The sequence below is a fragment of the Balaenoptera physalus genome, assembly GCF_965194825.1.
Source record: "Balaenoptera physalus genome assembly, chromosome: 11".
NCBI classification, from domain to species: domain Eukaryota; kingdom Metazoa; phylum Chordata; class Mammalia; order Artiodactyla; family Balaenopteridae; genus Balaenoptera; species Balaenoptera physalus.
The window spans coordinates 74463966-74491275 of record NC_138896.1 but is presented as its reverse complement, the minus strand read 5'-3'; the positions used below and the strand labels follow the sequence as shown (position 1 = coordinate 74491275).

The following is a 27310-nucleotide window of genomic DNA, read 5'->3' as shown; positions in this document are numbered from 1 at the left end:
AGAGTGGTTGGGTGTTAGGGAGAGGCTGCCCTCTTCCAGAGAGGGGAGGCCTGGGGTGGTGGAGGAGGTGCTGGCATTGGGCTCAGGGCTCCAAGGGCCTGGGCCACCACACCTCCAAACTCCAGCCCTCCACTCATGCCCTCCTGACCTCCCAAACAGCATAGCTCTGAATCTGCACCGTGCACCCAGCCTCATAACCCTCCAAGCCCACTTGTCCCCTGTGTGTCTACCTCACTCCCAGCCTCCCGGCTCCTGCTCTCCCAGCCCCTGCCTGTCCCCAGCCCCTAGCCCCCCGTGTACCCGCCTCACCTCCAGCCCCACCAGCTTCTCGGGGATGCCCTTCATCCACTCACGAAGCTCAGCCAGCTCCTCAATGCTGTTGGGCTTCTCGTAGATCTTGCGGCTGATGCCGCGGAACTCTTCACAGATCTGGCAGGAGGGGGAGGGCGCTGGGGAGGCCGTGTGCCCCTCCCTTGCCTGCCCAGGGGCCTGCTCCTCCTTCTTGGTCCCAGTATCTCCCAACAGGGAACTGCCCCCACCCCACCACATCCTTCCAAAAAGAGGTGCTCCCTTCCAGCGCACTGGGGAGCTGAGGGTTACCCAGTGCGTTTCCCCATCCCCAGCCGCCTGCACCTGCACACCCTCAGCTCTGCGAAATGATCCATCTCAGGGTGTTCTTTGTGAGGGGTTTCCAGCTCTTTACAAGTCCAGGGGAAAAGATAGCAGCCCCCACTTCCTGGGACCTCCCATATGACCCCAGGCAGGGTCAAGGCAGGGTGACTTCCAGACCCTTCCATTGGCCTGGATGTCTGCAGACACCCCTGAGCCTCACTCATGGGAGTTCGCTACGTATGCACGGTGTGTGTGCTGGTGCAGTCTCTGGGGCCGGGCAGGTGGGCACCTACATCATCCACCTCCTTGTGCAGGTTCTTAGCCAGGATGTCCAGCATGGAAGTGGCCAGGGCCTTGCACTTCTTGGACAGGCTCTGTTTGACGTTGTCGACGTTGACGTAGAAGGGCCCGATGATGATGATGCTGGGCAACGAGCTGTCCAGGATCTCTTTCTCCTGCAGGTGGGTGAGCACCACCTCCCGCACCTCCTCGGCCGACGGGCACTGCGTCTGGAAGGCCCTGTGGACAACGGGCACCCACGAGGGGCAGAGGGTGGTGAGAGGGTGAGTGGGGGTCACACAGACAGGCAGACACACTCCGACGCACCCACGCACTTGAGGAAGGTGCCAACGTCATTGTTGTTCAGTTCCAGGTACTTTCTGTACTCCTTGGCGTAGGCCTGCAGTGGGATCATGGCCTTGCACACAGCATTGGCGATGACGGCCCGCAGCTCCTCCACCAGCAGCTCGTGAAGCCCCACCGACTCCAGCAGGGGGTCACCGCTGATGAAGATGTCCTCCATCACCAGCTGTGGGGCAAGGTGGGGAGGCGCACAGAGCTGGATGGGCCACAGTGCAGGCGGGCAGAAGGGTTGGAGTGTGGTCCAAAGACTGAGTGAGCGGCAGTGTGGCCGAGCATAGACAGCATGGTGGGGGCAGGGCAGAGGGTCTGCTGCCACGTCTCTTAGGTGAGGCTGTGGACTAATACAAGGCGGGAAGGCCCAGGAGGCACACCAAGGGGCAGCATCTTCCTCTGCCTTGCCTGGCTCAGCTCAAGGCCAACGGGACAACCAGGTCACTGATGTCTCTGACTGACCAGCAAGGGACAGAAGAGGGGACTGGAGTTACAGAGGCTGTGGGGCCTGGAGTAGCAGGCTGTGCTGTGGTGACGAATGAGGACCTTTAAGAAGGGGTCCCGAGACTGGAGGTCAGTCTCTGTCTACATCTTGAGTGGAAGAGAGAGGTCAGGAGCTGGATGGGATCTGGGTCAGACATGGCTGTGGCAGGAGTGGGTGAGCGAGCCTAGTTCCAATCGCAGGTCTGACCCTTAGCAGCTATGTGACTTTGGGCAAAACTTCTCCAAGCCTCATCTACAAAATGGGGATGTTAATGGTACCCAGTTCAGCTTGTGGTAAGGACTAAATGAGCTATTCAAGAATTAAAGGGCTGAGCACACTGCCAGCCATGATGAAGTTGAACTGCTCTGACACTGTGGCAGCACCCTGGCAAGAGTGCCACTGTACCTTCTCCAGCTGGGGCACTGCATGGGTGGCCAGGATGCCCTTGTCAAAGAGGTTGAGCAGAGAAGTCTCGAACTGCTCCAATGGCGTGCTGTAGTGCACCCCTGAGCTGTCCAGCACCAGGTCCACGATGAACAGGGGATTCTTGCGGGGCCTGCAGGGACAGTGGTCGGGCGGATTGTGGGCAGGGGCCTGAAGAGGGCTGCGCACAGGAAGCCCAGTCCCTGCCCTTGCTGCCGGCATTATGGATCTGGAGCTTCTTCATGCACGAGACTTGCCTCTGCCCTCTTCCCAGAAACCTCCAAGTTACCAGAGAGAAAGACCCACACCAACCAGACAGGCTCCTCCATTCCTGCCGCTTGCGCAGAGGCCCACGGGCACCAGGGAGAGGGAGGACGACCTCCCCGCGGTCCTGAGGTCATCAGGGCAGGTTGGAGACGCCCTGGGCACTTGTGGCGTCCACGTTCTCCCTGGGAGCCCACCATCCTTGGCTCCAGACACCCACTACATGCAATGACATTCAAGCCTAGATCCCAGCCGAGCCTCCCCCACACTCTGGACTGCCAACCACCCTGACCTCAAATGAGCATTTCAGACACTCCACGTTCCCTGACTCCCACCAGGGCTCAGTGGACCCCAGGAGTCAGCCTTGTCTCCTCCCCTGCCCTCTTCCCCCTACACATCCTCTCCCCAGCACTACGGCCTACGCACTGCCCCAAATCTGCCCTACCCAGCCCCATCACCCATTGTCTAGACAATGGCAAGAGCCTTGGTCTCACTTCTCTTCTGCCTCACTCATCCTCACAAACCCAGAGCATGGTTTTGGAATATAATTTGGATTGTTACTCCCCTCTGATGGCTGCTGACCACAATTAGAATAAATCCAGCCCCCAAACATGACCACAGGAGGCTCTACATGGTCTGGCCTGGTCCTCGCAACCTCTCCCGAGTCATCCTGACCAGCCCTCCCTGCCTTTCTCTCTCCAGCCGTAGCCACTGGCCTTTCCTTCCATGACGGCCCCAACTTTTCTCTTCCCTCCGTGCCTCTGGGCCCTCCACCTGGTGCCCCCTCCCCACCATCCCCTCATGGCTGGTTTCCTCTGTCTCAGTTCTTGGCTCAGATGCCACCTCCTCCCTGACCCCCTTGGCAACGCCCCCTCTCCTGGATATGTCAGAGGCCCTGCCAAGATCAGTAATGACTGTATCTGTTTGTTTCTTTGATTGCTGTCTGTGCCCATGTGAGAGCAGGGGCCGCACGCCTCTTGTTCCCCTAGAACCCCACCTGGTTCATGGCAAGTGCTCAAAAAACATTTCTGAACTGAGGAACTCAGTGACTGACAGAGATGGAGGTCACCAGAAGACACACCAGGCAGAGCTGCTGGGACATTCCCCAGAAACCAGGGCGGAAGCCAGGCCCACCCTGGTGTCCAGGACCCAGCAGTGCTGGGCACCCTGCCCCTGGCTGCCCTGGCCCCCCGACCCTGTACCGCCCTAGCCACCGGCGCCTGACAAGGAACAGCTCTGGTTTTGACAGGTGCCTCTGCCCAGCCGAGCCCCACCTGTAGGGACTGTTTATGAAGTCTTCGCCCCAGACCATGTCGTCGGCGCAGTCGAGCACGCTGCAGCAGGCATCACTGATGAACTGCGCGAAGCTGGCGAGAGAGTCCTGCACCAGGAAGCGCAGCGTGTCCTGCAGCATGTACTTGAGCAGCTCCATCAGCCTGCGCAGCTTTGACATGAGGTACACCTCCCAGTTGGTCTCATAGAGGTTGTACCAGCCCTTGCTCATGTCACGCAGGCTGCTGCGCATGACCACCTTGAGCGTGGTGATCCAGCTGTCCTTGAGGAACATCTGCACCTGCGGTGGCCACAGGTGGCATCATGTGGCTGCCTGAGGGGCACACTGCCCACAGCCACCATGCTCGGGCACTCTCCAGACTCAGATGACCGTGAAGGGATCTCCCCACAACCCCAACTTACTGCCAAGCCCTGCCAACCAACACCCCCTATGACCCCCAGGGACCAGGGCTTCTGGAGGTGGGGGGATGAGGGAGGGAGGGGCAGCAGAAGCAGGGCTTTCCCTCCAGCCAAGGGAGAGACACAGAGACACAGAGAATGAGGCAGAGAGAGAGAGATCGAGGCACAGAGTGGAGCAGAAAGAAGGAGCTTTCCTCCTGGGCCCACTGGTGCCTGTCTCCCATGAGGCTGCACCTCTCCCCCTCACATTCCCATGCTCAGGTAGATATGGGGGTGCATGGGGTTCTTGCTCCCCTTTCCAAGACTGGGAGTCTGCTTCAGAGGCCACCAGTATTGGGACGGAAAATGACTAGAAAGGGAGCCCAGCCTGGTTTTCCTTTTCTCTCTAAGATGAAACACCCGGATGGCACCCGCCCCAGCTTCCCACAAGGTCTAGGAAGAGGCAAGGCCTGGTTTTAAGGAAAGCAGGGGCTCTCGCCTGATCAACTCCGGGCTTCCCAGGGCCCCTGTCTGTGCCCATCAGCTCCGAGGCCCTGGCCCGCTATCGCCCTCTGTGCCCTGGATGCCCACGCACCTGGGAGTAGGTCTGTGACTGGATTTGCTCGAACTCCTCTAGGCGGCTGTACTTGGAGAGGCTTGAGTGGAAGAGGGACATAGCGGTCACCTTGCTGCACTCTGCCCGCACCTTGCTGAGGGCCGTGATGACCTCCGACCGTGTGAGCAAGGACACGAAGGTGAAGTCTGCCTTCTGTTCCCGGAATGGGTACTGGGGGACACTCACCAGTCCTGCAGGGATGGGGGCCAAGGGCCAGTGTCAGATGGGCCTTGGATGTACCAGGGGTCAGGGCGGATCTACCGGGTATTGATGGAAGGAACAACTCCTGCCTCCTCCCTGGAAGAGACACCCATGTCCCTGGGACCCCTCTTTCCCCATGGCCTACCTGGGTGACCCCAAGGCTCCGCAGTGAAGTGCCCACTCTGGGGTGGGTAAACCAATTCCCTCCAGGTCACTCTGGATCACAGGCCCCTTCAAGGTGGGTGAGAACCATGGGCTCCCTCCTCACCCCCTCCCACCCAACCTGCACACAACTCCTGGGGCCCATCTGGGGCCTTCCCTGGAGCACCAAAAAAGGAAGACGTGGGCATCAGGCCCCTGGGAGTGCCCATGGTCTGCACCCACCCCAGTTTCCTGGGCACCTCACACACGTGGAAGCTGGGGCAGGGATCAGAGAGCTCCAAGCAAGGAGCTCTGAGACTTGGTCTGCCACATGTCAAATGGAGCTGCGGCAATGCCAACCTACTCTTGCTACTGGAGGAAGAAAAGGACTGCATGTCCCTAGGTCAGAAAATCAGAGCACTTTTCATCCACTTCTGGACAACTGCTTTCCTAGTCCATGTTTAGCTTGCCACTTCTGCACCACTCAGACTACTATTTTTAAAAGAGCCTTCAGGGACTTCCCTGGTGGTCCAGTGGGTAAGATTCTGCACTCCCACTGCAGGGGGCCCAAGTTCGATACCTGGTCGGGGAACTAGATCCCGCATGCATGCCGCAACTAAGAAGTCCACATGCCGCAACTAAAAAGATCCCGCACGCCACAACTAAGACCCGGCACAGCCAAAATAAATAAATAAATAATAAATATTTTAAAATAAAAATAATAAATCAAAGAGCCTTCTTCTACCCCCACCCCCACGACCCCAACCCCCAGCTCTCCAGGCAGGTAGGAAAAGAAGGTGATGAATGCTGGGGACAGGGGAGGTCCCAGAGGGAGGGGCAGGAGGGGCTCTGGCTGGGGGTGGCCACGGGCCCGCCTCTGTCTAGCCAGCGTCACCTTGCTTGGGCACCTTCTCCTCCTCTTCCTTAGGCAGGGTCACATAGGAGAACGTCTTGGGCTTGGAGGAGATGATTTTGTCAAAGTTGATCTTGTTCATGCTGCGCTCGTAGTCCAGGTTCACTTCTCTGGAGAGATTGCTGAGGTGCTCCAGAACCCTGCCCATGTGGAGCCGACAGGGCGGAATCAGGGGGGCCCCACACCCCCACACACACTGTGGGCCAGCTGGGCCCCAGGCTCTGGGGACACGAGTTTGGGGCATCCCTTCTGCATTCCTGGGCACACCTCCTACCTGGCCCCCAGCCACCAGCACCCGTCGTGCCTCTTCTATGCCACCCCCGCCCCCAGGATCACATCAGTCCCTGAGTCTGCCCATTTTGCTTCCCACTCTTCACTGACCTCCCTGCCGCCCCCTCTTGCCCCCTTAAAACCCATTCTCCGCTTGGCAGGAAAAAAAAAGATATTTTAAACATGTAAATGGTCAAGCCAGTCCTCTGTTCAAAGCCCTTCCCTGACTCCTCTCTCACTGCAGGCCCGTGAACGCGTTCCTTCTTACCGCCTGCGCCTGCCTCATGGCATCCGGCCTCCGTCTCCAGTGTCTCCCAGGCTACAGCGCCCTCTCTGGTCCACTCCGGCTGCATTAACCCCCTACTGCTCCTCACGTCCCCCAGATGTGTCTCCACCTCTCAGCTTCGACACCGTTGTTCCCTCAACCAGAATCCTCTTCTCCCCTTGCACTGTAGGCCTCAGCTCAAATGTTCACCCCAGCGAGGGCTTTCCTCACCACCTGATGTAAAGCAGCCCCTCCAAGACATCTCTATTCCCTTACCTTGCTCTGTCATCACAGTACCCATCAGAACCCAGACACCCAGCTTTCTCACTGCCTGTCTTCCTGGCTAGACCGAGAGCCCTTTGTTGGGGATGCTCACCACTGTGCCCCAGTCCTGGCACAAGATAGGTACCTGCCACACACGTGGCTGGCCGCCTGACAGATATCCATTGCCTCCTATCTGCACCTCACTTTTGCTCCAGATGTGTTCCTTTCTCACATGACTCAGGGGAAGATGAACCACCCCCAGCTCCAGGGGTATATCTCAACTAGTCTACGTCGATCCTGGTGGGGCTTGTCCCGACTGTAATTGTTTAGGAGTGGCTACAGGACCCAGTTGTGACTGACCAGTGACTGATGCAGAGATGTAGAATCAAGCCCCCTTGTCCTGTCTCCCTCAGGACAAACTCTGTGGTGTCATTCATGCTCCAGAATTCCCCGTGGGATCAGAGGCTAGCTTCTCCTAAAACCCCACCTCTGCCTAGATGCTTCCTCCATCTTATCCTGCCTCCTTCACTTGCTTGTAGATTCTCCTGAGAGGACTGCATCAAAAAATCACTTGTACATGAATCTCTGAAACAGGCTCTACTTCTAGGGAATCTAATCCACAGCAGGAGTCAATGGACTCTGGACCTTGTGCTTCTGAAACTGCTGCAGCCATCTTCCCTGAGGACGAAGCCAGCAGACACCAGACAGAACCCTGAGGTCCAAGCCTGGGATGTCCTGCATCAGATTTCTTGTTACATGTAAAGAAATGAATTTCCCTGTTTTCTAAGCCAATCTGAGCCAAGCATCTTTGTAATTTATAGCCAAAGATACTCTAAATAATATAAAACTCAAGAAATGGAATTCTGGAAAACCAGGATAATGATGGCCACATCAATTCAACTCTCCCAGCACACTTTTTAAAAAAAGAGAAGAGGAAAAGAAAAGCAAGAAAAACAAATAGCACTACCCAAAACGTACACCTTTAGCATAACTAGAATAAAGAGAATGTCCAAACTCACATTATCTTCAAGTAGAAAAATAAACATCAACTCCCAGTGCACTCTCACTCACACTCCAGCTACAAGCCTTCATGGAGAACAAGGGCAGTCCAGGAAAAACTGTGCAGAAGAGTGGTGTATGGTATCCCCCATATGGACCTAAAATCCTTCCAGAAAGAGAAAGTCTCTCCTAACTGCAAAAACAAGAGTCCCGGTAAATCACAGCACTTACTGAAAGGAAGGGATTTAGCTGCATGTGTTCAAGGCAGGATTCTCTGAAAGGCATGACTTATGAGGGGGTAAGGTAAAAGGAAAGAAGAGGAATCCTTTGGAGATTGGAGGGTGAGGGAGAAAGAAACAAAAGTGAAAATTAGAGTCCTGCAAGAGAGAACAAAAAATTTGGAAGACACATGACCCTTCCCCCCAACACCCGCCCCCCTACATGGCCATTTATTAAAAAAACAAAAAAAAACAAAAAAACCAGTTTGCTATACTAACAGAGGAGGGCGCCCTGGGACTAGAAATCTTGTAAATCTTTACAAATCAATGAAATGAGTAGGTGAAAGACTACATTTACATAAAGCTACTATAAGAAAAAGAAAGAAAACACCTTAATTGATGAAAATTCTCACACACCCCACAAAAAAAAGACAAAGCAGAAGAAAACTAATACAACACTTCAAACTAAAGTAAACCTCTTCAAACAAGTATTTGGGCATATGAAAAATAAAACAGAAATAGGCAAATAACAGGAAGAAAAGAAACGATATTTAATTGGACTCAGTGGAAAAAAATGGAAGAAACTAAATTATCTTATGAAGGAAAGCTAAATTACAAGTTGGCCATGGAATAATACAGTCAAATTAAAAAGGTAATAAAATACATTTAAGAAAGTCACGAATAAAACCAAGGGAATGAAAATGAGAAAAAGAACAGAAAAGGATCAGAAAGTAGCTGAATTAGAAACAAAGAAGAAGCAACACGACAGATAAATGGATAGATAGATAGAATGGAGTCTCTGATGAAGAGAAACAAAACAATGGAACAGAACTAATATTTAAAACTACAATTCAAGAATATTTTCCAGAAATAAAAGAATATCTGAATTTATACATTTAAAAGGCCCATTGTGTACTTGGGAAAAAATATGAGAATGATCAACTCTAGGACATACCCTAGTAAAATGATTAGGCTTTAAAGATGAAAAAAAAAAATCTCCAAGGTCTCCAAGGAAAAAAAAAATCAAACAACTTACAAGAGAAGGGGACTTTGACATCAGATGTCTCAAAAGCAACATACAAAGCAAGACAACAAGAGTTGTCTATGCAAATATATTTTAAAAACTAGGTAACATGGATAATTTTCTAGAGAAACAAAGTATACCAAAATTGACTCCATTAGAAAAAAGAAAGCTTAAATAGATCAAATTTCTGTAGAAAAATAAAGTTATAGAAAAACTAGAAAAGCCCCATGTCCAAATGGTTTTACAAAAGAATGACCACACAGCCCCAATGCAACATAAATTGTTCCAGAGTACTGAAAAAGATGGAAAATGTCAAAATTCTTTATATGAAGCAAGTATAACTTTGCTTCAAACCTGTTTAAAGAAGTACAAAAAAAAAAAAATTGCAAGCCAATATCACATATCAATGATAAAGTTCTAAATAGCATATTAATGGACAAAATCTAATACCACATTAAAAATGATACACGGGGCTTCCCTGGTGGCGCAGTAGTTAAGAATCTGCCTGCCAATGCAGGGGATACGGGTTCGAGCCCTGGTCTGGGAAGATCCCACATGCCACAGAGCGGCTAGGCCCGTGAGCCACGACTACTGAGCCTGCGCGTCTGGAGCCTGTGCTCCGCAATGGGAGAGGCCGCGACAGTGAGAGGCCCGCGCACCGCCATGAAGAGTGGCCCCCGCTCGCCGGAACTGGAGAGGGCCCTCGCACAGAAACGAAGACCCAACACAGCCAAAAATAAATAAATAAATTTATTTAAAAAAAAAATGATACACCATGGTTAAGTGGGATTTATTAAAGGAGTGCAAGGTTGTCTCAATATTAGGAAATCAATTAATATAATTCACCATGTGACTAGATCTAAGGAGACAAACATATGATTATCTCCATGGTACTTAAATAGCCTGTGACAAAAAAAAAAAAATTAAGAAAACAGAAATCAGCAGCTACATTATTAAATAAACAAAAACCTAAAGCTAGCATTTTTCTTAAGGGAGAAACACTAGAGGTATTTCCACTAATATTAGGAACAAGGTAATGATGCCTACTGTCTCCACTACTATTCAGTATTGTACTGGAGGTATTAGAAAATGCAATTAGACAAGAGAAAGTAATTAGAGGAATAAGAATTGGAAAATAATAAGTAAAACTATCTCTATTTACAGATAGTGTGCACTTAGAAAGCCCTAGAGAATCAATGATAAACTCAAACATTAAATGATTTCAGGAAGGTAACAGGATGTAAATTGGCATAAAGAAATCAATCAATAGACGTAAGAGTAGAGAAAGCCCATTTATAATAGCAACAAAGAAGATAAAATACTTAGAAATATGCAAAACCTATATGAAAAAAACTTTAAAGCACTACTGAAAGACACAGACGTAGACTTGAACAAATGGACAAACATTCCTTGTTCTTGGATAGGACAACTCAGGATCCCAAAGATGTCAGCTATACCTAAGGTAATTTAAAAATATAATGCTATCACAATAAAAATACCAAGCGTTTTAAAAGTACAGCTAGACAAGTTGATACTAAAGCTCATATGAGGAAATAAGCGTGCAAAGTCCCTATCAAAATCCCAACAACTTTTTTTGCAGAAAGAGAAAAATTCATCCTAAAATTCATATGGAATCTCAAGGGACCCCCAAATAGCCAAAACAAACTTGAAAAAGAACAAAGTGGGAAGATTCACACTTTTTAATTTCAAAACTAATTACAAACCTACAGTAATCAAAATATGTGGTACTGGAATAAAGACAGACTGATAGACCAATGGAATAGAAAAGACAGCCCAGAAATAAACCCTCATATATATATAGTCAAATGATTTTCAACAAGGGTGCCAACATCATTCAATGGGGAAAAGACAGCTTTTTCAACACATTGTCCTGGGAAAACTGCATATTCACATGCAAAAGAATGAAGTTGGACCCTTACCTAAGACCATATGCAAAATTTAACTCAAAATGGATCAAAGATCTGAACATAAGATCTAACACTGTAAAACTCTTAAAAGAACACATGGGGGCTTCCCTGGTGGCGCAGTGGTTGAGAATCTGCCTGCTAATGCAGGGGACACGGGTTCGAGCCCTGGTCTGGGGAGATCCCACATGCCACAGAGCAACTGGGCCTGTGAGCCACAATTACTGAGCCTGCGCGTCTAGAGCCTGTGCTCTGCAACAAGAGAGGCCGCGATAGTGGGAGGTCCGTGCACCGCGATGAAGAGTGGCCCCCGCTTGCCACAACTAGAGAAAGCCCTCGCACAGAAACGAAGACCCAACACACCCATAAATTAATTAATTAATTAATTAAAAAAAAAAAAGAACCCATGGAAGAAAGCTTCATGACATTGGATTTGGTAATGATTTCTTATACATGACACAAAGTCACAAGCAATAAGGAAAAATAGACAAATTGGACTTCACCAAAATGAAAGCCTTTGTGTCCTAGTTACACAAAGGACACTATCAACAGAATAAAAAGGCAACCCATGGAATGGGAGAAAATATCTTCAAATCACATATCTGATAAGGGATTAATATCCAAAGTATATAAAGAACTAAAACGCGACAACAAAAAAACAACTGGGGACTTCCCTGGTGGTCCAGTGCTTAAGAATCCACCTTCCAAAGCAGGGGACACGGGTTAGATCCCTGGTCAGGGAACTAAGATCCCACATGCCACAGGGCAACTAAGCCCGTGCGCCACAACTAGAGAGGCCACGTGCCACAACTAAAGAGAAGACCATGCACTGCAACGAAAGATCCCACGTGCCAAAACTTAGACCCGACACAGCCATAACTAACTAACTAACTAAATAAATAAATAAATAAACTAACTAACTAAATAAATAAATAAATAAAAACAACTAGATTTGAATATAGGCAAAGAATTTGAATACACATTTCTCCAAAGAAGAATATACAAATAGCCAATAAGCACATGAAAAGAAGTGCTTAACATCACTAATCATTAGGAAAATGCAAATAAAAATCACAAGGAGATACCACTTCACATCCTTTAGGATGGCTACTCTAAGGAAAAAAAAAACAGAAAATAGAAAGTGTCAGTGAGGATATGGAGAAATTTGAACCCTTGTGCCCTGCTGCTAGGAATGTAAAATGGTGCAGCTGCTATGGAAAACATGTTGGTGGTTTCTCAAAAAATTAAAAATAGGGCTTTGCCGACACCACCGATGCCACCCGAAGCCACCCTGCACTACCCCACCATGGTCAACCCCAGTGTTCTTTGACATTCGCTGTTGATGTGGCCTTGGGCCATGTCTCATTTGAGCTGTTTGCAGACGAAGTTCCATAGACAGCAGAAAACTTGAGTGTTCTGAGCACTGAGGAGAAAGGATTTGGTTATAAAGGTCCCTACTTTCACAGAACTATTCCAGGGTTTATGTACCAGAGTGGTGACTTCACATGCCATAATGGCACTGGCAGCAAGTTATCTACAAGGAGAAATTTGATAATAAGCATCACTCTCAAGCATATGGGTCTTCACATCTTGTACATGGCAAATTCTGGACCCATATAAATGGTTCCCAGTTTTTCATCTACACTACCAAGACTGGGTGGTTGGGTGGCAAGCACGTGGTCTTTGGCAAGGTGAAAGAGGGCATGAATATTGTGAAAACCATGGAGTGCTTTGGGTCCAGGTTTGGCAAGACCAGCAAGAAGCTCACCATTTCTGACTGTGGATAACTCTAATAAATTTGACTTGTATTGTATCTTAACTATCAGACCATTCCTTCTCTCATTTGCTCATAATAGCCTATAATCTTTGTGCTCTCACTGCAGTTTTTTGGGTTCTAAGTTTTCCTTATCCCCTTCCAAGTCTAGCTGGATTACAGAATTAAGTTTATGATTATGAAACAAAAACTAAACAACAACAAATAGAATTACCATATGATCTAGTAATTCTACTTCTGGGTTTATACCCAAAAGAACAGAAAGCAGGGACATGAAGTTATCTTTGTATACCCATGTTCACAGCAGCATTATTCATAATAGCCAAAAGATGGAAGCAATCAAGTGTCTATCAACAGATGAATGGATAAACAAAATGTGGTATATATGTACAATGGAATATTATTCAGCCTTAAAAAGGAAGGGAATTCTGACACGTGCTACAACATGGATGATACTGAAAGGCATTATGCTAAGTGAATGCAGGATTCGCAAAAGGATAAGTATATATGATTCTACTCATATGACGTACTTAGGGTAGTCAAATACAAAGAGTACAATAGAATGGTGGTTGCCAGGAGCTGGGGGAGAGGGGAATGGGGTCTTATAGTTTAATGGGTACAAAGTTTCACTTTGGGATGATGAACATTCTGTGGATGGATGGTAGTGATGGTTGGACAACAATATGGATGTACTTAATGCCACTGAGCTGTACACTTAGAAATAGTTAAAATGGTGAATTTTGTATTATGTATATTTTACCATATACATAATGGCCCTATGAGACATTAAAACATACTGTAAAATATCTATAATTAAAACTTTAGTGGGACTTCCCTGGTGGTGCAATGATTAAGAACCCGTCTGCCAATGCAGGGGAGACGGGTTCGATCCCTGGTCTGGGAAGATCCCACATGCCGCGGAGCAACTAAGCCAGTGCACCACAACTACTGACACCGCGAGCCACAACTACCAAAGCCCGCGTGCCTAGAGCCCGTGCTCCACAACAAGAGAAGCCACTGCAATGAGAAGCACGCTCACCGCAACAGAGTAGCCCCCACTCACTGCAATTAGAGAAAGCCTGCGCACGGCAACGAAGACCCAACGCAGCCAAAAATAAATAAATAAAAATAAATAAATCTATTAAAAAAATTATAGAAAAAAAAACTGTAGCACAAGTGCATAAATGGACAAACAGAACAATGGAATAGAACAGAAACTCCGGAAATAGACCCAAGTACACATGGAAATTAGTGTATGATAAAGGTGGCCACAAATATCAAAGATTACTTAGTAGAGTTTTTCCTCCAAAGGGTATAGATTACCAATTGAAACTACTTTCTGTGTATTCCAGGACTGAGCAAATAAGTAAATATACTATGAGGAATAAAAGCCAATTTTCTTTTAGAAAAAGAAGTAACAAATATGTACAAGTGAGAATGAGCCCTGTGGTTTGAAGTCAACATGAAGGTATCAGTATGAACTCATGTTTTTTAACAGATAGATATATAATAGATAGATAAAGACATGTGCATGGAGGTTATATGTAACATAATGTAATATAAGAATATATGGTATGAGGGGTTCAAGCCCTGGTCCGGGAAAATCTCACATGCAGCAGAGCAACTAAGCCCGTGCGCCACAACTACTGAGCCTGCTCTCTATAGCCCGCAAGCCACGACTACTAAGCCCACATGCCGCAACTACTGAAGCCTGCGCGCCTAGAGCCTGTGCTCTGCAATGAAGAGTAGCCCCCGCTAGCCACAACTAGAGAAAGCCTGCACGCAGCAGCAAAGACCCAACGCAGTCAAAAATACATTTAAAAAAAAGTTTAAAGAATATATGATATGATATAAAATAAATAAATAATATATATATCTTAGATCTATCTGCTCTAAGGACCTCAAAGTATTGATTTCCCAGTAGCAATGAGCACATCTTAATGTCAAAATCTTAGCTTCTAAATACCATTCCCCACCAAGAGGAACCAGGGTTCCTTGGGGAAACAGCTGATTTCAGGGCTGAGTCTGGGAAAGTAAGATGAGCCTGGAACTTCTTGCTGTGCCAGAAAGTAAAAGCATACTCAATGAACAGTAAGAACATATCAAACGGACACAGGAATCAGCCTGAAGAGGCTCCCACTGGCCAAAGCTGGGACAATTTGAGCATCAAAATTAAAAATGGTAGTAACAGATTATAACCCTTGGAATAAAATTAAGAATCCATGAGTCCATATTGATAATGAGAGATCTGGAGATGAACAAGAAATTGTTTGGGGCCCAAGAAGTCCATAATGCAGTGGGCAAGACAGCCCCAAACAGATGAGCATGGAGGGAGCATCCCCCCTCCCCCACTGGGCAGCACCACTTCCCCACTGGACAGCTCCCTGGAGGACGTGCTGCTCTGGTGTGGGAAAGGGTCTGGGGGGTACTCACGAGGGCCCTTTGCGCATCCGAGGTGTGCTCATGGCCCACTGCTTGATCTTGCTCAGGCTCTGCTCATTGATGAGCCGCTGGCCCTCGGAGGGCATGCAGTCCACATACAGGTTGTATAGCAGCAGCGCCTCTGTGTTCTTGCGCAGGGCGTTGGCCTGGACCACACGTTGTGTGAACACACGTGGGTCCTCAGCACAGAAGAGAAGCTGGATCCTTGGCACCCAGTACTGGCAGATCAGGAGGGGCGGCCTTCCTGGAGTCGGGTGGAGGGAGAAAGGAACATGCAGTGGGGCCCTCTGGGCAGGAGCACTGGATTCCAGCCTGGCTCTGCCACTGATGCGTGGTGGCTCTGAGCAAGTGACCCCATCACGTCTGTGAAATGGGTATGACAACACTCCCTGAACTGCCCACGTCACAGGTTGTCATGGACGGATGTGAAAGTGCTTTGTAAACTGTAAAAAGCTGTGTACAGACAAGGAGCTATACAGGGGTGGCTATTCAAGTGCTCATTCCTGATGCCACACCCAGGGCAGACATCACTAATTGTTGGGCCTCAGAGTTGGCATATCAAATAATGGCCAATTGCCCTTCCTGGGGTCTCTGAGTGATGCGTCCTCTGGTTCTCACTGGTTGGGGGACAGACAGCCCCAGGACAACAGAGCAAGGGGGCATTCAGACCCGAGCTGGCTATACCCTGGGCAGGGGTTGGCCTCAGTCACAGGCCAGGCCGGGCCTGAGCTGGGGGTCTGCCTGAGGCAGGGGCAGAGACCTCGTACCTTCAGCCGTTACCCCTCCATTCAGGATGGGCTTCCCCATCTCATCTCGCACCAAACCATCCTCATTCGTCTTGTGCACTAGGTACAGCTCCTTCTCCTTGTCGTAGTCCAGGACGCCGACATCGCACCATTTGTACGTCAGCTTCTGACTCTTGGGGTCCTCTGAAACAGGAGGGGAGCCCACCAGTGCTCCCTGCCATGGGGTGGGAAAAGGCCCCTGCATGTGGGCAGTGGGTGCTAGGAAAGGTCTCAGTGGTCACTAGTCCGGCCTCTCTCCCACCATGCAGAGTGGGGAGCCTGCTTCCTCCCAGCTGAGCTTGCCTCTGGGGAACCAGGCAGGTCTCTCTGCCCTGATGCTCTGCATGACTCCATCAGGGCAGAGAAAGACACAGGCCAGCAGGGCTGGGACAGGAGGCAGGAAAGCCCCAAGCAAACAGGGGCTTGTTTGCTTAGTCCTTGTTTGCCTAGCCCTGTCCGAGGATCTAGGTGTAAAGCTCATCAAGTCTGAACTGGACCCCTTCAAGGCCGAGGGAAGCACTTAGGCTGCATGTGGCAGCTGAGCCCCCAGGCTCCTCCCATCAGGGCAGGGCAGGGTAGAAGACTGCTTCCCTGCAATGGCCTCAAAGTGGGCCTCGGGGGCTGTTTGGCCAGAATGGGCCTCCCACCCTCTCCCTGGGCTGAAAGCCTTTGACTACTCCAGCTCACCTCTTGCCACTGCCTCCCTCACTCATTCCTCTCCAGCCACACTGGATGTCTGGCTATTCCTATGACTTTGGAGCTTGCTCCTGCCTCAGGGCCTTAGCATTGGCTGTGTCTTCTGCCTGGAACAGTCTTCATCCAGGTCACCTCGATGCTGGCTTGCTCCCTGCTCAAGTGGCTTCTCCTTGTAGAAGCATCTCTGCCTAAAATAGCACCTTTGCCCCAGGCACTTTCTGACTTGTTACATTGTTTGTGTGTCTCACAGAGCCTAAAGTCATACTGTGTATGCATCTTCTCCCGGCTGGAATTCCAAAGAAATGCTCCCACTGACTGATGCCAGGTAGATAAGTAAAGGAGGCTGCTGTGGGATATACCTCACCAGCTTTGGCTCTGTTTTGCTTTCCCTCCTCTTCCTAATTAGTTTCCTTTTTGAAAATGCTGACCTTGTCTTGACTCAGCTTAAAGGAAAAGATGTCACAAGAAGCCCCCAGCAGAAAGCAGAGGTCTCTGGCAGAAACGCTCCACCATTAGTGCTGCCACCCAGGGCCAAGGCCCATATGAAGCGGTGCAAGCAGAAGCACTTCAGGGAAGCCACTACCTGGTACATTTAAGGTTAATACAGCCCCAAACCTTCTGTTTTTATCACCAGGAATTGGAGATCTAGGAACAATTGAGTTAAATTATTTCTGTAATTAAGTCCAAAGTAAAGGGAACATTCTGGGTTTCTTATCTAGTTCAAAGAAATTGATTCTAGCATTAACATGTTTTTAAACTGAAACATAAACTTACAGCTTGCACAACGGACTCGCTGTGGGGCCCCTGGAGGCTGAGCAGTCTGAAAACCAGCATGGCTCTCACAATCCTATCTCTCGCCTGGGCGCCGGCCCACTGGGCCCACTCCCCACTCCACAGCGGCATATCCACGCACTGGGCAGGGAGCAGAGAGGCCTTCGCCCTGCACATGGGGACAGCCACCTCCAATCTCATAACCCAGACCTTCCTAGGATACCTACATAGACAGTAGTCATGCCAGCCATGGTGGCAGGCCAGGGTGGTGACCGTGGAAGGTCAGCCTGGCAGACAGCAGCAAACTGGAGAGAGCTTCCACGACCGCCAGGGCAGACCTGGGGCCAAAGGAGGGGCAGACACAGACAAGGGCAAGATATGGCAAATCTGTGCAACATCAGTGTGGGGATGTGTGTGTGGGTGTGTCAGCGGTTGTGAATGGGTGACAGTAGGCATGTGTGTGTGTGGTGAAAATGTGTATATGAGTGCAACTGTGTGTGTGTGTGAGGGACGGTGGGTGAGTGTGACAGTGGGCTTATGAACGTGTGTGTTTGAAAGCAAGTGTGTGAGTGTGAGTGTGTGACAGTGTGTGTGTTGTCCATGCAGAGGTGAAAGCCAAGAGGCCACAGTTATAGGTGGAGCAATGCGGTTTCTGGGGCAGGGGATGGAAAGGCTTGAATTGTGCCCCTTATACACATTTGAACATGTCTAATAAGCTTGCATATTTTTCATTGCCAATAAATCAAAGACTTTTTTTTTTAACATTAGACACCATCCAGCTGTCCCTTCCCCAGCCCACCCACCCATGTCATCCCTGGTCCCTGCATTTCCTTCTATGCGGCCAGCCCGCTGGCCTGTATCCCAGCTGGGAGGCCTCAAAAGGTGGGGCCCCCACCTCCCATGGTTGAGGCCCCAGGGCAGTCTAGGAGTCTACGGCTGGGCTGCCAGGACAGGATGGTGCAGACAAGATCCTGTCCCCCTGCCCTTGCTGGCCCTGCTCACCGTGCCCCAGGAAGTCATCGGAGGGCAGGAGGGCTTTTCCGGGGACAGGTTTCCTGTTCTGAGACCCTGGCTCCAAGCCCATGTTGATCCACTCACTGGGAGTCCGGCAGTCAAACTCCTCATTGTCAAATATCTGGAAGAAAACAGCAGATGCTGGGAGGAGGCGGCTCGCCCCTGGTGGACCCAGTGGGCTGGGCATGCCAGAGGGTAGGGGTGCCTGAGTAGGCCCCTCCCCAGATGCAGAAGCTGAAGACTGGGGCCCAGGGGCCTGAGTGCCTCCTCTGCTGCTCACAGGGGTCTGTGGAGTCTGGCTCTATGAAACCCTGTCCAACCAAGCCACACTGAGGTTCAGGCAGAGGGGTATCTGGGGACTCAGAGCAGGATATGGGCTCTCCCCCATCACTGGCCAGGATCACCCAGCTCAGGTCCAAGGGAAGCGGTGGCCCTTGGATTTTCCTGAGCATCCACCAGACTCAGAAACAATGGAGGTTCAGGTTGTCAGAAGGCCATCTTTATAGGGTGATATGCAACTCTGTCTCCCCATAGGGACCACCAGGCAAGAGATACTCAGGACCATGGAGAGGAAGGGCAGGCAAGTGGGTGAAAACCAGAGCAGGCTATGCTCCCTCTTTCTCCTCTGGACTCAGTTTCCCCATTGGTACCCCAAAGGGGCTACAATGGTGCCTTCCTCCACCCCAGGTCTCCCCATCTCAGTGACACCAGACGCAGTAGTCAGGAAGGCCTGAACACTACTCCACAGTCCAACTGGGCTGCTTCTTGGTGCCCGTGGGTGGGGTGGGGACAGAGCTCATGTACACAGGGTTCCCAGGCTCCCAGGGAAGAAGCAGGGAATCAGCGTCCCAGGGGTCCTGGGGCCCCTCCTGCCCCAGCCTAGGATGTCTGAAACCCCAGGAGTGGGGGTAGCGCTCTGACTATGCAGTTGTCCTGTTTGACAAGTGAGTGCTTGTGATTGCCATGGGATCCCCTTTTGAGTCTGATCCCTTCACTGGAGTCCTGCACCACCATCTCCTGACCATCAGCCCTCTGTGGAAGCTGGACTCACCTTCAGTGGGAGATAGATGGGGAAGAGCGGGTCATGACCCTGCTCAATGGTCTGGGGGTGGTGGGGGTCTGGGTGCCTGGGCATGAGCTTGTCGGAGTCAATGCCCTCGCTGGCCAGCAGCTGCTCAATGTCCAGGCTCAGGTACAGCCGCTTCCTCCTGGCCGAGGGCGACAAGGAAATCTCATGACAGCTCGGCTCGTGTGAGGTGTCTCCATGGGGGTCAGCAAGGGCCCAGGGAGTTGAGGCAGTAGGGGTGTGGCCCAATGACCCCTCCAGGGCCCTCCGCCCTTCTGGGACTCATCAGGAAGTGGAATGGTGGCTGGGGCTGGCGTCCTGGACCCCAACTGCCCTTGCATCCTGCCTGTCAGTTCCACCAAGTTGACTTAAATGCCACCCTGCCTGATTCCACAGCAAGGAAAGCAACTCGTTCCTATTAAGAAACCAAAGGGCTAGAAGATTTGATTTGAATACTTGCACACAGACCCATCTTAGTAACCTCTGCCATGAGGATGATCACCTAGTTGTCTACTGTCCCTCACCCCTTGAGGTGGGTGGATGCCACCTCCCAGAGGGCAGGCCCTCCCACTGCTCACCCAACCATACCTACCTCTCAATCTCAATCTTGCGGGGGCACTGGCCCGGCAGCACCAGGTAGGGCACCTGCACCTTGGGCTCATAGGCCTGCAGCGGGAAGTCAGTCTGGATGAGCAGCTTGGTGGTAGACCCGATGTGCTGACGCTCCAGGCGCTCCTCGAAGTTCTCAGGAACCTCAAAGGTTCTGACTGTGGGCAGGGGCAGGGGCAGGAGCTGCAGGGGCTCAGGCTGGGGCCCAACACCCCCAAAACACAGTGCTAGGCAGGTACCAGGCATGCAGCTTTGGGGCATGGGAAGCTCAGAGCTGGCCTGTGGCAGGGAGAAGCCAGATGTGCACCGGGCTCCCAAGGGATCATGAGCCTGGAGGACAAGGGCCTCCGGAAGGTCTGTTTTGGTCCTGCTCTCCCTGCCCAGAGCCAGCATGCTCAACCATTCCCCTCCTTTCTGCCCACAGCCCTGGTGCCAGCGGCTTTTGCTCAAGCCAGATGCTGAATCAAACTACCAGTGAGGATTAGAGCTGGATAGGAAGGCCAAGTGGTAGCTCCCTGCATGTCTAGGACGGGTTCCTGCCATCCCTACCCCAGAGGCCCTCCCAAGCATCTCTGGGTCTGAATGCCATTCACTCACTGGGACTGTTTCCAGACTCAAGACATCCTGGATACTGTAGGAGTGGGTGGCACCGCCACCCCACCCCCAGGGGACCCTCAAGTCACAAAATGGCCACCCCTCCTTAGACAGGCTTCCATTCCAGGTCTGAGGACAAGGGAGCTGGTGAAGAGAGACCCATTGATAGGGTGACATCCCAGTTTCCCGGGACTCAGGATGTTAAATGGGAAGGAAAGTCTCAGGCAAGCCAAGACCATAGCGGTGGGGACGGGGGTGCAGGAAAATGCTTCGGGGATGAGCCACCTTTCCCAGGGCCTGGGTGGGCTCTGGACAGCTCAGTGATGGCTCCGAACAACTCCCCTGGGAGGCCCTAGTAACCCCCTCCTTGGGCCTCACGTCTCTGGGGTTAAGATGCAGTCACACCACAGGAGGGTCTACCTTGGGGGTACCCACTGGGGCTCTACAGAAGCTTCCAGAGGCTGAGCAGAGGCCATCCACCTGCAGCTAAGTCAGCTCTCTTACCAGAGCTGTCAGGTGCTCGGGGAACCCCACGCTACCAAAACGGCCCGGCCCAGGGGCAGTTTTCAGATTCCTAATCATCTGCTCTTGAGCCTATGGGTCCATAACACATTCCACACCCAGGATCATGAATTCCTGGACCTGGCCCTGCATCTCAGGAGCCAAGAAGGAGCCAGGGTGAGGACAGCAAAGCCCGGCCCCCGCCCCTGCTGGTCCGGGAGCCCTAGGCAGGCTTCCCAGGCCTTCACGTAGCCTTCTGCCAAGAGCTCTGACGGCCACGAGCCCTGACTGCCGCCACCCAGTGACCCTGCCGGGCTGCTCTTCCTCACGTGGGTGGGGCCACAGAGCTGCTGACCAGCCCTGCCCCCACCCCTGCCATGGATGGCAGAAGTCCCATTCCCAGCTCCCCCGCAGCCCTCGATCTGTGGTTTGTAACCATTTTCTGGGCCACAGATACTTGTGAAACTGCTGACCACAATAGGCCGGATCCTCAGATCACTGCACAGAGGCACGTACATGTGATGTTTCCTGTGCCACTTTTGGGGATTCACAGGCCCCCAGGAGGACTGTGGGTCTCAAGAAGACAAATCTGGACAGTGCCAGCACAGAGCCAGGCCTCTCCTGGGCGTAGAGTGGAAAGGCAGACAGCTGGGACCATGGAGCTTCTGGACCTGATCGAAAGGGCGTCCTGTCCGCTGGCCAGCCAGGAGGGCCCCCCCCCCGCAAATCCTCACTGCCTCTCAGGGCCCCACCCAGCTCGCTGCCTCTCCTGGAGCCACCCTCTCCTCCCCTCTGCCACTGGGGACTGGCCCGCGCCCTGCAGACCTGCCCCACACCTTACAAGACTCATCACGGAGCTTGAGAGGAGCGTCCTTCTTCCCCTCTTTGGCAGTGAAATCCTGGGCGCCTTCCTGCTCCAAGCCCTGTTCTAGGTGCTGCAGCCCGAGCCAGGTAACAACTCAGACACAGTCCTGACCTCCTCCAAGCCCACGTTCCACGTTCCAGAAAACACACATGTCAATATCCTACTGTCCCCAGACAGGCAGAGGGAAATGGGGACCTGGCCTTCAGCAGCCCCACCGCACCACAGTGCCCTTGTCACACACAGCTCTGCCAAGAGTCACAATTAAGCAGCTGTGCTTCACCGAGCACTCACCACGAGCTGGGCCCCTGCAAAGCACCTTGTTTCCTGTTATCCCCATTTCACAGTTGAGGAGATTGAAACCCTCAGCCAAGAGGAGACAATCTCCCCAAGGCCAGAGGCCCTGCTTCTAAAGGCACCCACCCACCCAGCCCCCTGGGCACTGACCTCTTGGGGTGAACTTGTCAAGGTTGGCCTGCCGCAGGAGGTCCTGGTTTGTGCAGGGGCCACGACACACTTCCTGAAACCAAACCCCATAGCCCTGAGGCAGAGTAAACATCCCAAGGACAGGCAGGATCTGGTAGGGCCCCCAAGGCCAGGTGTCTCTCCCAAGCCCACCAGAGAGCATCCCAGGGGCACAGGGACAGGGATGAGGAAGAATCAGTGAAGAGGAGTTTGCACAATTCCTCATTCAGAGGCCACAGTAGGTGACAAGCTGTGGCCACCTGGGACGCCCCTGGCCCAACCCCATTCTGGTCGTGCACAGTCCCCCTCCTCACTCTGAGAACACTCCTGCTGTGTGTCCAGGGGCTGAGCCACAAGACAGAGGTACTGTAAGGCCTGCAGGTGTCTCTGTGTATTCCTCCACTGCCAAGGGCACTCTGGGACCTCTGGCACAGTGGGTATCAATGGGTCCTCACCCTATCTCTATCGGCCCCTCCCCTGCCTAAAACCATCCTAAGGCTGTCTGGGACGCACAGGGCTCTTTGAACTCTCCCCTAGTTATATCCCTTCTTCGTCTTCCCCTGCCCTCCATCTCTCTCCTCTTATTTCTACTCTCCTCCTCCATGTGGGCCATGGCCTCTGTCAGGGATCTCAAGGCTCTGTATCTTCTGTTCTCCCTGCCTGGAACACTCCCCGCAGCCCCTATCTTACCCAGCAAATTCATACCTATCTTGTAAATCTCAGCAGTACACCACCTTGTCCCAGGACCCCCTCCCCCACCAGAGCTGGGGCCGGGGGAGGGAGTATTTCCCCACCAAAGCCATTGCCCCATGACAATAGGCATATGGATGACCATCCTGGTGTGTTGTCACTAGGGCTTAGTCCAGGGCCTGTCACATAGCAGGTGCTCAGTAATGAACTGTTGAATGAATGGACAGAGATGGATGGTCAGAAGGATGGGCAGATGGGTGAGTGGGTGGAAAATTGCTAGACAGATAGGTGGATGGATGGATGGATAAAAGGAAGAAAGGGCAAAAAGAACCCACAAGGAAGGCTCAGGCTTGGTAGGGTATGGCTGCCACACTCACCCCAAGTTTATCCAAGCTTCCAGGGCTGAGGATGTCAGAGTAGAACCCACGCTGCTTCATCAGCGGGTACTTCTTATCAGTGCCCGTCAGGAGCAACTTCCGGGGCTGCCCCAAGTCTGAGGGCGTGGGTGGGGCTGCAGTCAGGGGCAAAGGTGGGGTCTTGGGGTCAGGGCTTGGAGGAAGCTTCTCCGACCCAGAATCTGGTCCCTGAAGAATGCTCCCCAGGTTATGCTCCAGGTCTCTCAGACTACACTCATGGCCCACAGGAGTACTGCTGCACTCTGGGCCCTGAGGGGTCCTTCCTGGGCTGTGGCCTTCTCTGTTAGGCTGCTCCATGCTGCTTCTCAGGGTGATGTCCCAGCCAGAGCTCCTAGGAGAAGATACTGGTGTCACTGGGCCCTTGCCAACCTCTGCTCATCCCCCAGGGCCACCAGGATACAGGGATGCCTAGTCTGCCACCCCACAACAAGCCCCAGCCCCCAGGCATAGATAACGGAGGGAAGGAGTACTCTTCTAATCTGAACAGACACAGAGGGCCAGGAAGGTCCTGCCAGGAGACAGCAGGGCCTTCCCTAGAAGCTGTGTGAGAAATGAGACCCCAGAGTCAGAGGTTGAACACTCTATAGATGCCCCCAACCCTGTGCATCCTTCTGTACTTTCCCACCCTTCTCCCCTGTGTTACAGAGCAAGGCCGGGCTTCTCACAAGGGGAGATAAAGAGGGAGGCCCAGAGTTCACTCACTCAATGAAGAGCCCTGTTTGGTTTTCTCCAAAACAACTTTCATCCAGTTGCCCCTGGATGAAAGTGCCCCTTACCCCCATTCCCCCAACCCCAGCCCCACCCCACCCAGTCCTGCCTGACTGCCCTGACTCTTCCCAGTGTGGGGCACTGGGCCATGCCCTGCATCCCCCATGCCCATCTCCCTACCCATGCCCATCTCCCTACCCATGCCCATCTCCCTTACCTTACCCCAGGAGCCAGAGAACTAAATCACCTCCTGAGAGGTACCCTGACCCTCTGTTGGCCCACAGATACCTCTGCCAGCAACAGAAAGCTATTCATCCACAACCTGGCTCTCAGGATCAACCCAGCTAATGAAACTGACACCCTCTTGTCTCCCCACAGGGAACAACAGATGCACCACTGGATTGCATGCACATCCCGAGGATGAGGGTTTCCAGAGTTTTTATTGTGCGGCAAGCAAGCCCTTGCCAAGCCACTGCTGCTTTTGGCCACCTCAAAATGCACCACCAGGGGAAATCCTTGGTCAGGGGAGCACTATAAGAAACTAGATAAGGGTATGAGGAAGAAGAGGTTTGTGTGTAATGCTGGTGCAAAAATAAAAAAGGCAGTCAGGGAGATCAGATCAAGATGGCAGAGCAGTAGGATGTAGAGCTCACCTTCTCCCACAAATGCATCAAAAATACATCTACATGTGGAATGTTCCTCACAGAATATCTACTGAATGCTGGCAGAAGACCTCAGACTTCCAAAAGAGCAAGAAAATCTCCACGTAACTGGGAAGGACAAAAGAAAAAAAGAAAAAATGAGAGAAAGGAAACAGGACAGGACCTGCACCCCTGGGAGGGAGCTGTGAAAAAGGAAAGGTTTCCACACACTGGGGAGTCCCCTTACTGGTGAGGAGATCAGCCTGGACAGAGGGGGAGCTTTGGGGGAGAACGCAGCAAGCAATGGGTTTTTGGAGGACAAAGCAGAGAGAGATCTGCATAGATGGTCAGGGCCATCACCTGGCACTCCCCAGCCTGAGATGCTCATCCACTGAGGCAGGCGAGGGCTGGGTGCTGAGGCTTGAGTTTTGGAGGTCAGACCAGGGAGAGGACTGGGATTGGCTGTGTCAAGAAAGCCTGAGGGGGCCAGGGTGTGGTCGCCACAGCCGAGGGAGTCCGGGGATGAAGCCTGGGCCCGCCAGAGTGGCAAGGCTGGGGGCCACCCCCATGAGGAGAGGGGCGGGCCTGCCATAGGAGCTTCTTTCTCCCAGGCTCACTATCTGGCGGCAGGGCACCGCCTACAAGAGCTCCAGGGGTGGGTGGAGGGTCCTCCTTCCAGGGAGCACATGGCCTGCCGTGGCCACCACCAATGAGGGTCCCGCCACTGGGAGCCAACCTCTGTCCCCACCCTCCTGGGAGTGTGCACGGGGGCTGTGCATCTGCATACCCCCTATCAAGGGGATAACGACCAGCACACCCTGAAGAAAGAGAGGGCAAGCATCCAAGCCAAAAACAGCCCTCATGCCAAAAAAATATTAAACCCACACAAGCTATCAGGGATGCTCCCACATATAAATAGCCCTTCAAGACTATAGTGGATAATTGTTTCTCCTAAACACACAGAGTAAGAGAAATACAAGCAAAATGAAGAAGCAGAGGAACCACCACCAGTTAAAAGACCAAGAGAATTCCCCTGAAGGAATAAACAATGAAACAGACCTCTTCAGTCTTATAGACACCGAGTTTAAAAAGGAGGTAATGAGGGACTTTCCTGGTGGCGCAGTGGTTAAGAATCTGCCTGCCAATGCAGGGGACACAGGTTCGAGCCCTGGTCTGGGAAGATCCCACATGCCACGGAGCAACTAAGCCCGTGCGCCACAACTACTGAAGCACGCGCACCGCAACTACTGAGTCCATGTGCCACAACTACTGAAGTCCACGCACTCTAAGGCCTGCATGCCACAACTACTGAGGCTGCACGCTGCAACTACTGAAGCCCATGCAGCTAGAGCCCATGCTCTGCAACAAGAGAAGCCACCGCAATGAGAAGCCCGTGCACCACAACAAAGAGTAGCCCCTGCTCACTGCAACTAGAGAAAGCCCGTGCACAGCAACGAAGACCCAATGCAGCAAAAAATATAAAAAATAAATAAATAATTTTTTTTAAAAAAAGGCAGCAGAGATCCTAAATGATACAATAGAACAGTTAGACTTAATATTTTCAGGACATTACATAAAAAAAAAAAAACAGAATACATTCTTTTCAAGTGCACATGGAACATTCTCTAGGACTGACCACATACTAGGGCACAAAACTAATCTCAACAAATTTAAGGGTATAGAAATTATTTCAAGCATCTTCTTTGACCACAAGGGCATGAAAATAGAAATCAACCACAGGAAAAGAAATGAGAAAAAATGATTACATGAAGACTAAACAACAAGCTACTAAAAAAGACAATGGGTCAACGAGGAAATCAAAAAGGAAATTAAAAAATACCTTGAGACAAATGACAATGAAAACACAACCATACAAAATCTATGGGATGCAGCAAAAGCAGTTCTTAGAGGGAAGTTCATAGAGATACAGGCCTTCCTCAAAAAACATGAAAAATCTCAAATAAACAGCCTAATCTACCACCTAAAAGAACTAGTAAAAGACGAACAAACAAAACCTCAAGTCAGCAGAGGGAAAGAAACATTAAAGATAGGGAGAAAATAAATAAAACAGATTTTTAAAATATAGGAAGAAATCAATAAAACCAAGAGCTGGTTCTTTGAAAGGGTAAACAAAAGGGATAAACCTCTGGCCAGGCTTACCAAGAAGAGAAAAGAGAGAACACAAATAAACAAAATAAGAAATGAAAAAGGAGAAATATCAACTGATACCGCAGAAATACAGAAAACCATAAGAGGATACTATGAACAATTATATGCCAACAAATTTGACAACCTAGAAGAAATGGACAATTTTCTAGAAACATACAGCCCACCAAAACTGAATCAAAAAGAA

At 51.1% G+C, this 27310-nt stretch overlaps 1 protein-coding gene and 1 pseudogene across 2 annotated transcripts in view; one reads left to right on the top strand and one right to left on the bottom strand.

Annotated features, from left to right (window-relative positions):
- Positions 1-27310, bottom strand: part of DNAH1 (dynein axonemal heavy chain 1) — a 91002-nt gene that overhangs the window by 45333 nt on the left and 18359 nt on the right. Inside the window, exons 2-15 of the mRNA XM_082414565.1 lie at positions 23570-23939; positions 22485-22557; positions 20064-20238; positions 19457-19613; positions 18394-18526; positions 15907-16068; positions 15131-15383; positions 5941-6098; positions 4683-4894; positions 3691-3989; positions 2135-2285; positions 1227-1420; positions 906-1131; positions 310-429 (exon numbers count right to left, since the gene is read on the bottom strand). Coding sequence (XP_082270691.1) covers positions 310-429; positions 906-1131; positions 1227-1420; positions 2135-2285; positions 3691-3989; positions 4683-4894; positions 5941-6098; positions 15131-15383; positions 15907-16068; positions 18394-18526; positions 19457-19613; positions 20064-20238; positions 22485-22557; positions 23570-23905 — 2649 coding nt within the window. The 5' untranslated portion in view covers positions 23906-23939. The remainder of the gene's footprint in view (positions 1-309; positions 430-905; positions 1132-1226; positions 1421-2134; positions 2286-3690; positions 3990-4682; positions 4895-5940; positions 6099-15130; positions 15384-15906; positions 16069-18393; positions 18527-19456; positions 19614-20063; positions 20239-22484; positions 22558-23569; positions 23940-27310) is intronic.
- LOC309638470 (peptidyl-prolyl cis-trans isomerase A pseudogene) lies at positions 6041-14273 on the top strand (annotated as a pseudogene). Its single transcript has one exon. The product of its transcript is annotated as a peptidyl-prolyl cis-trans isomerase A pseudogene (transcript).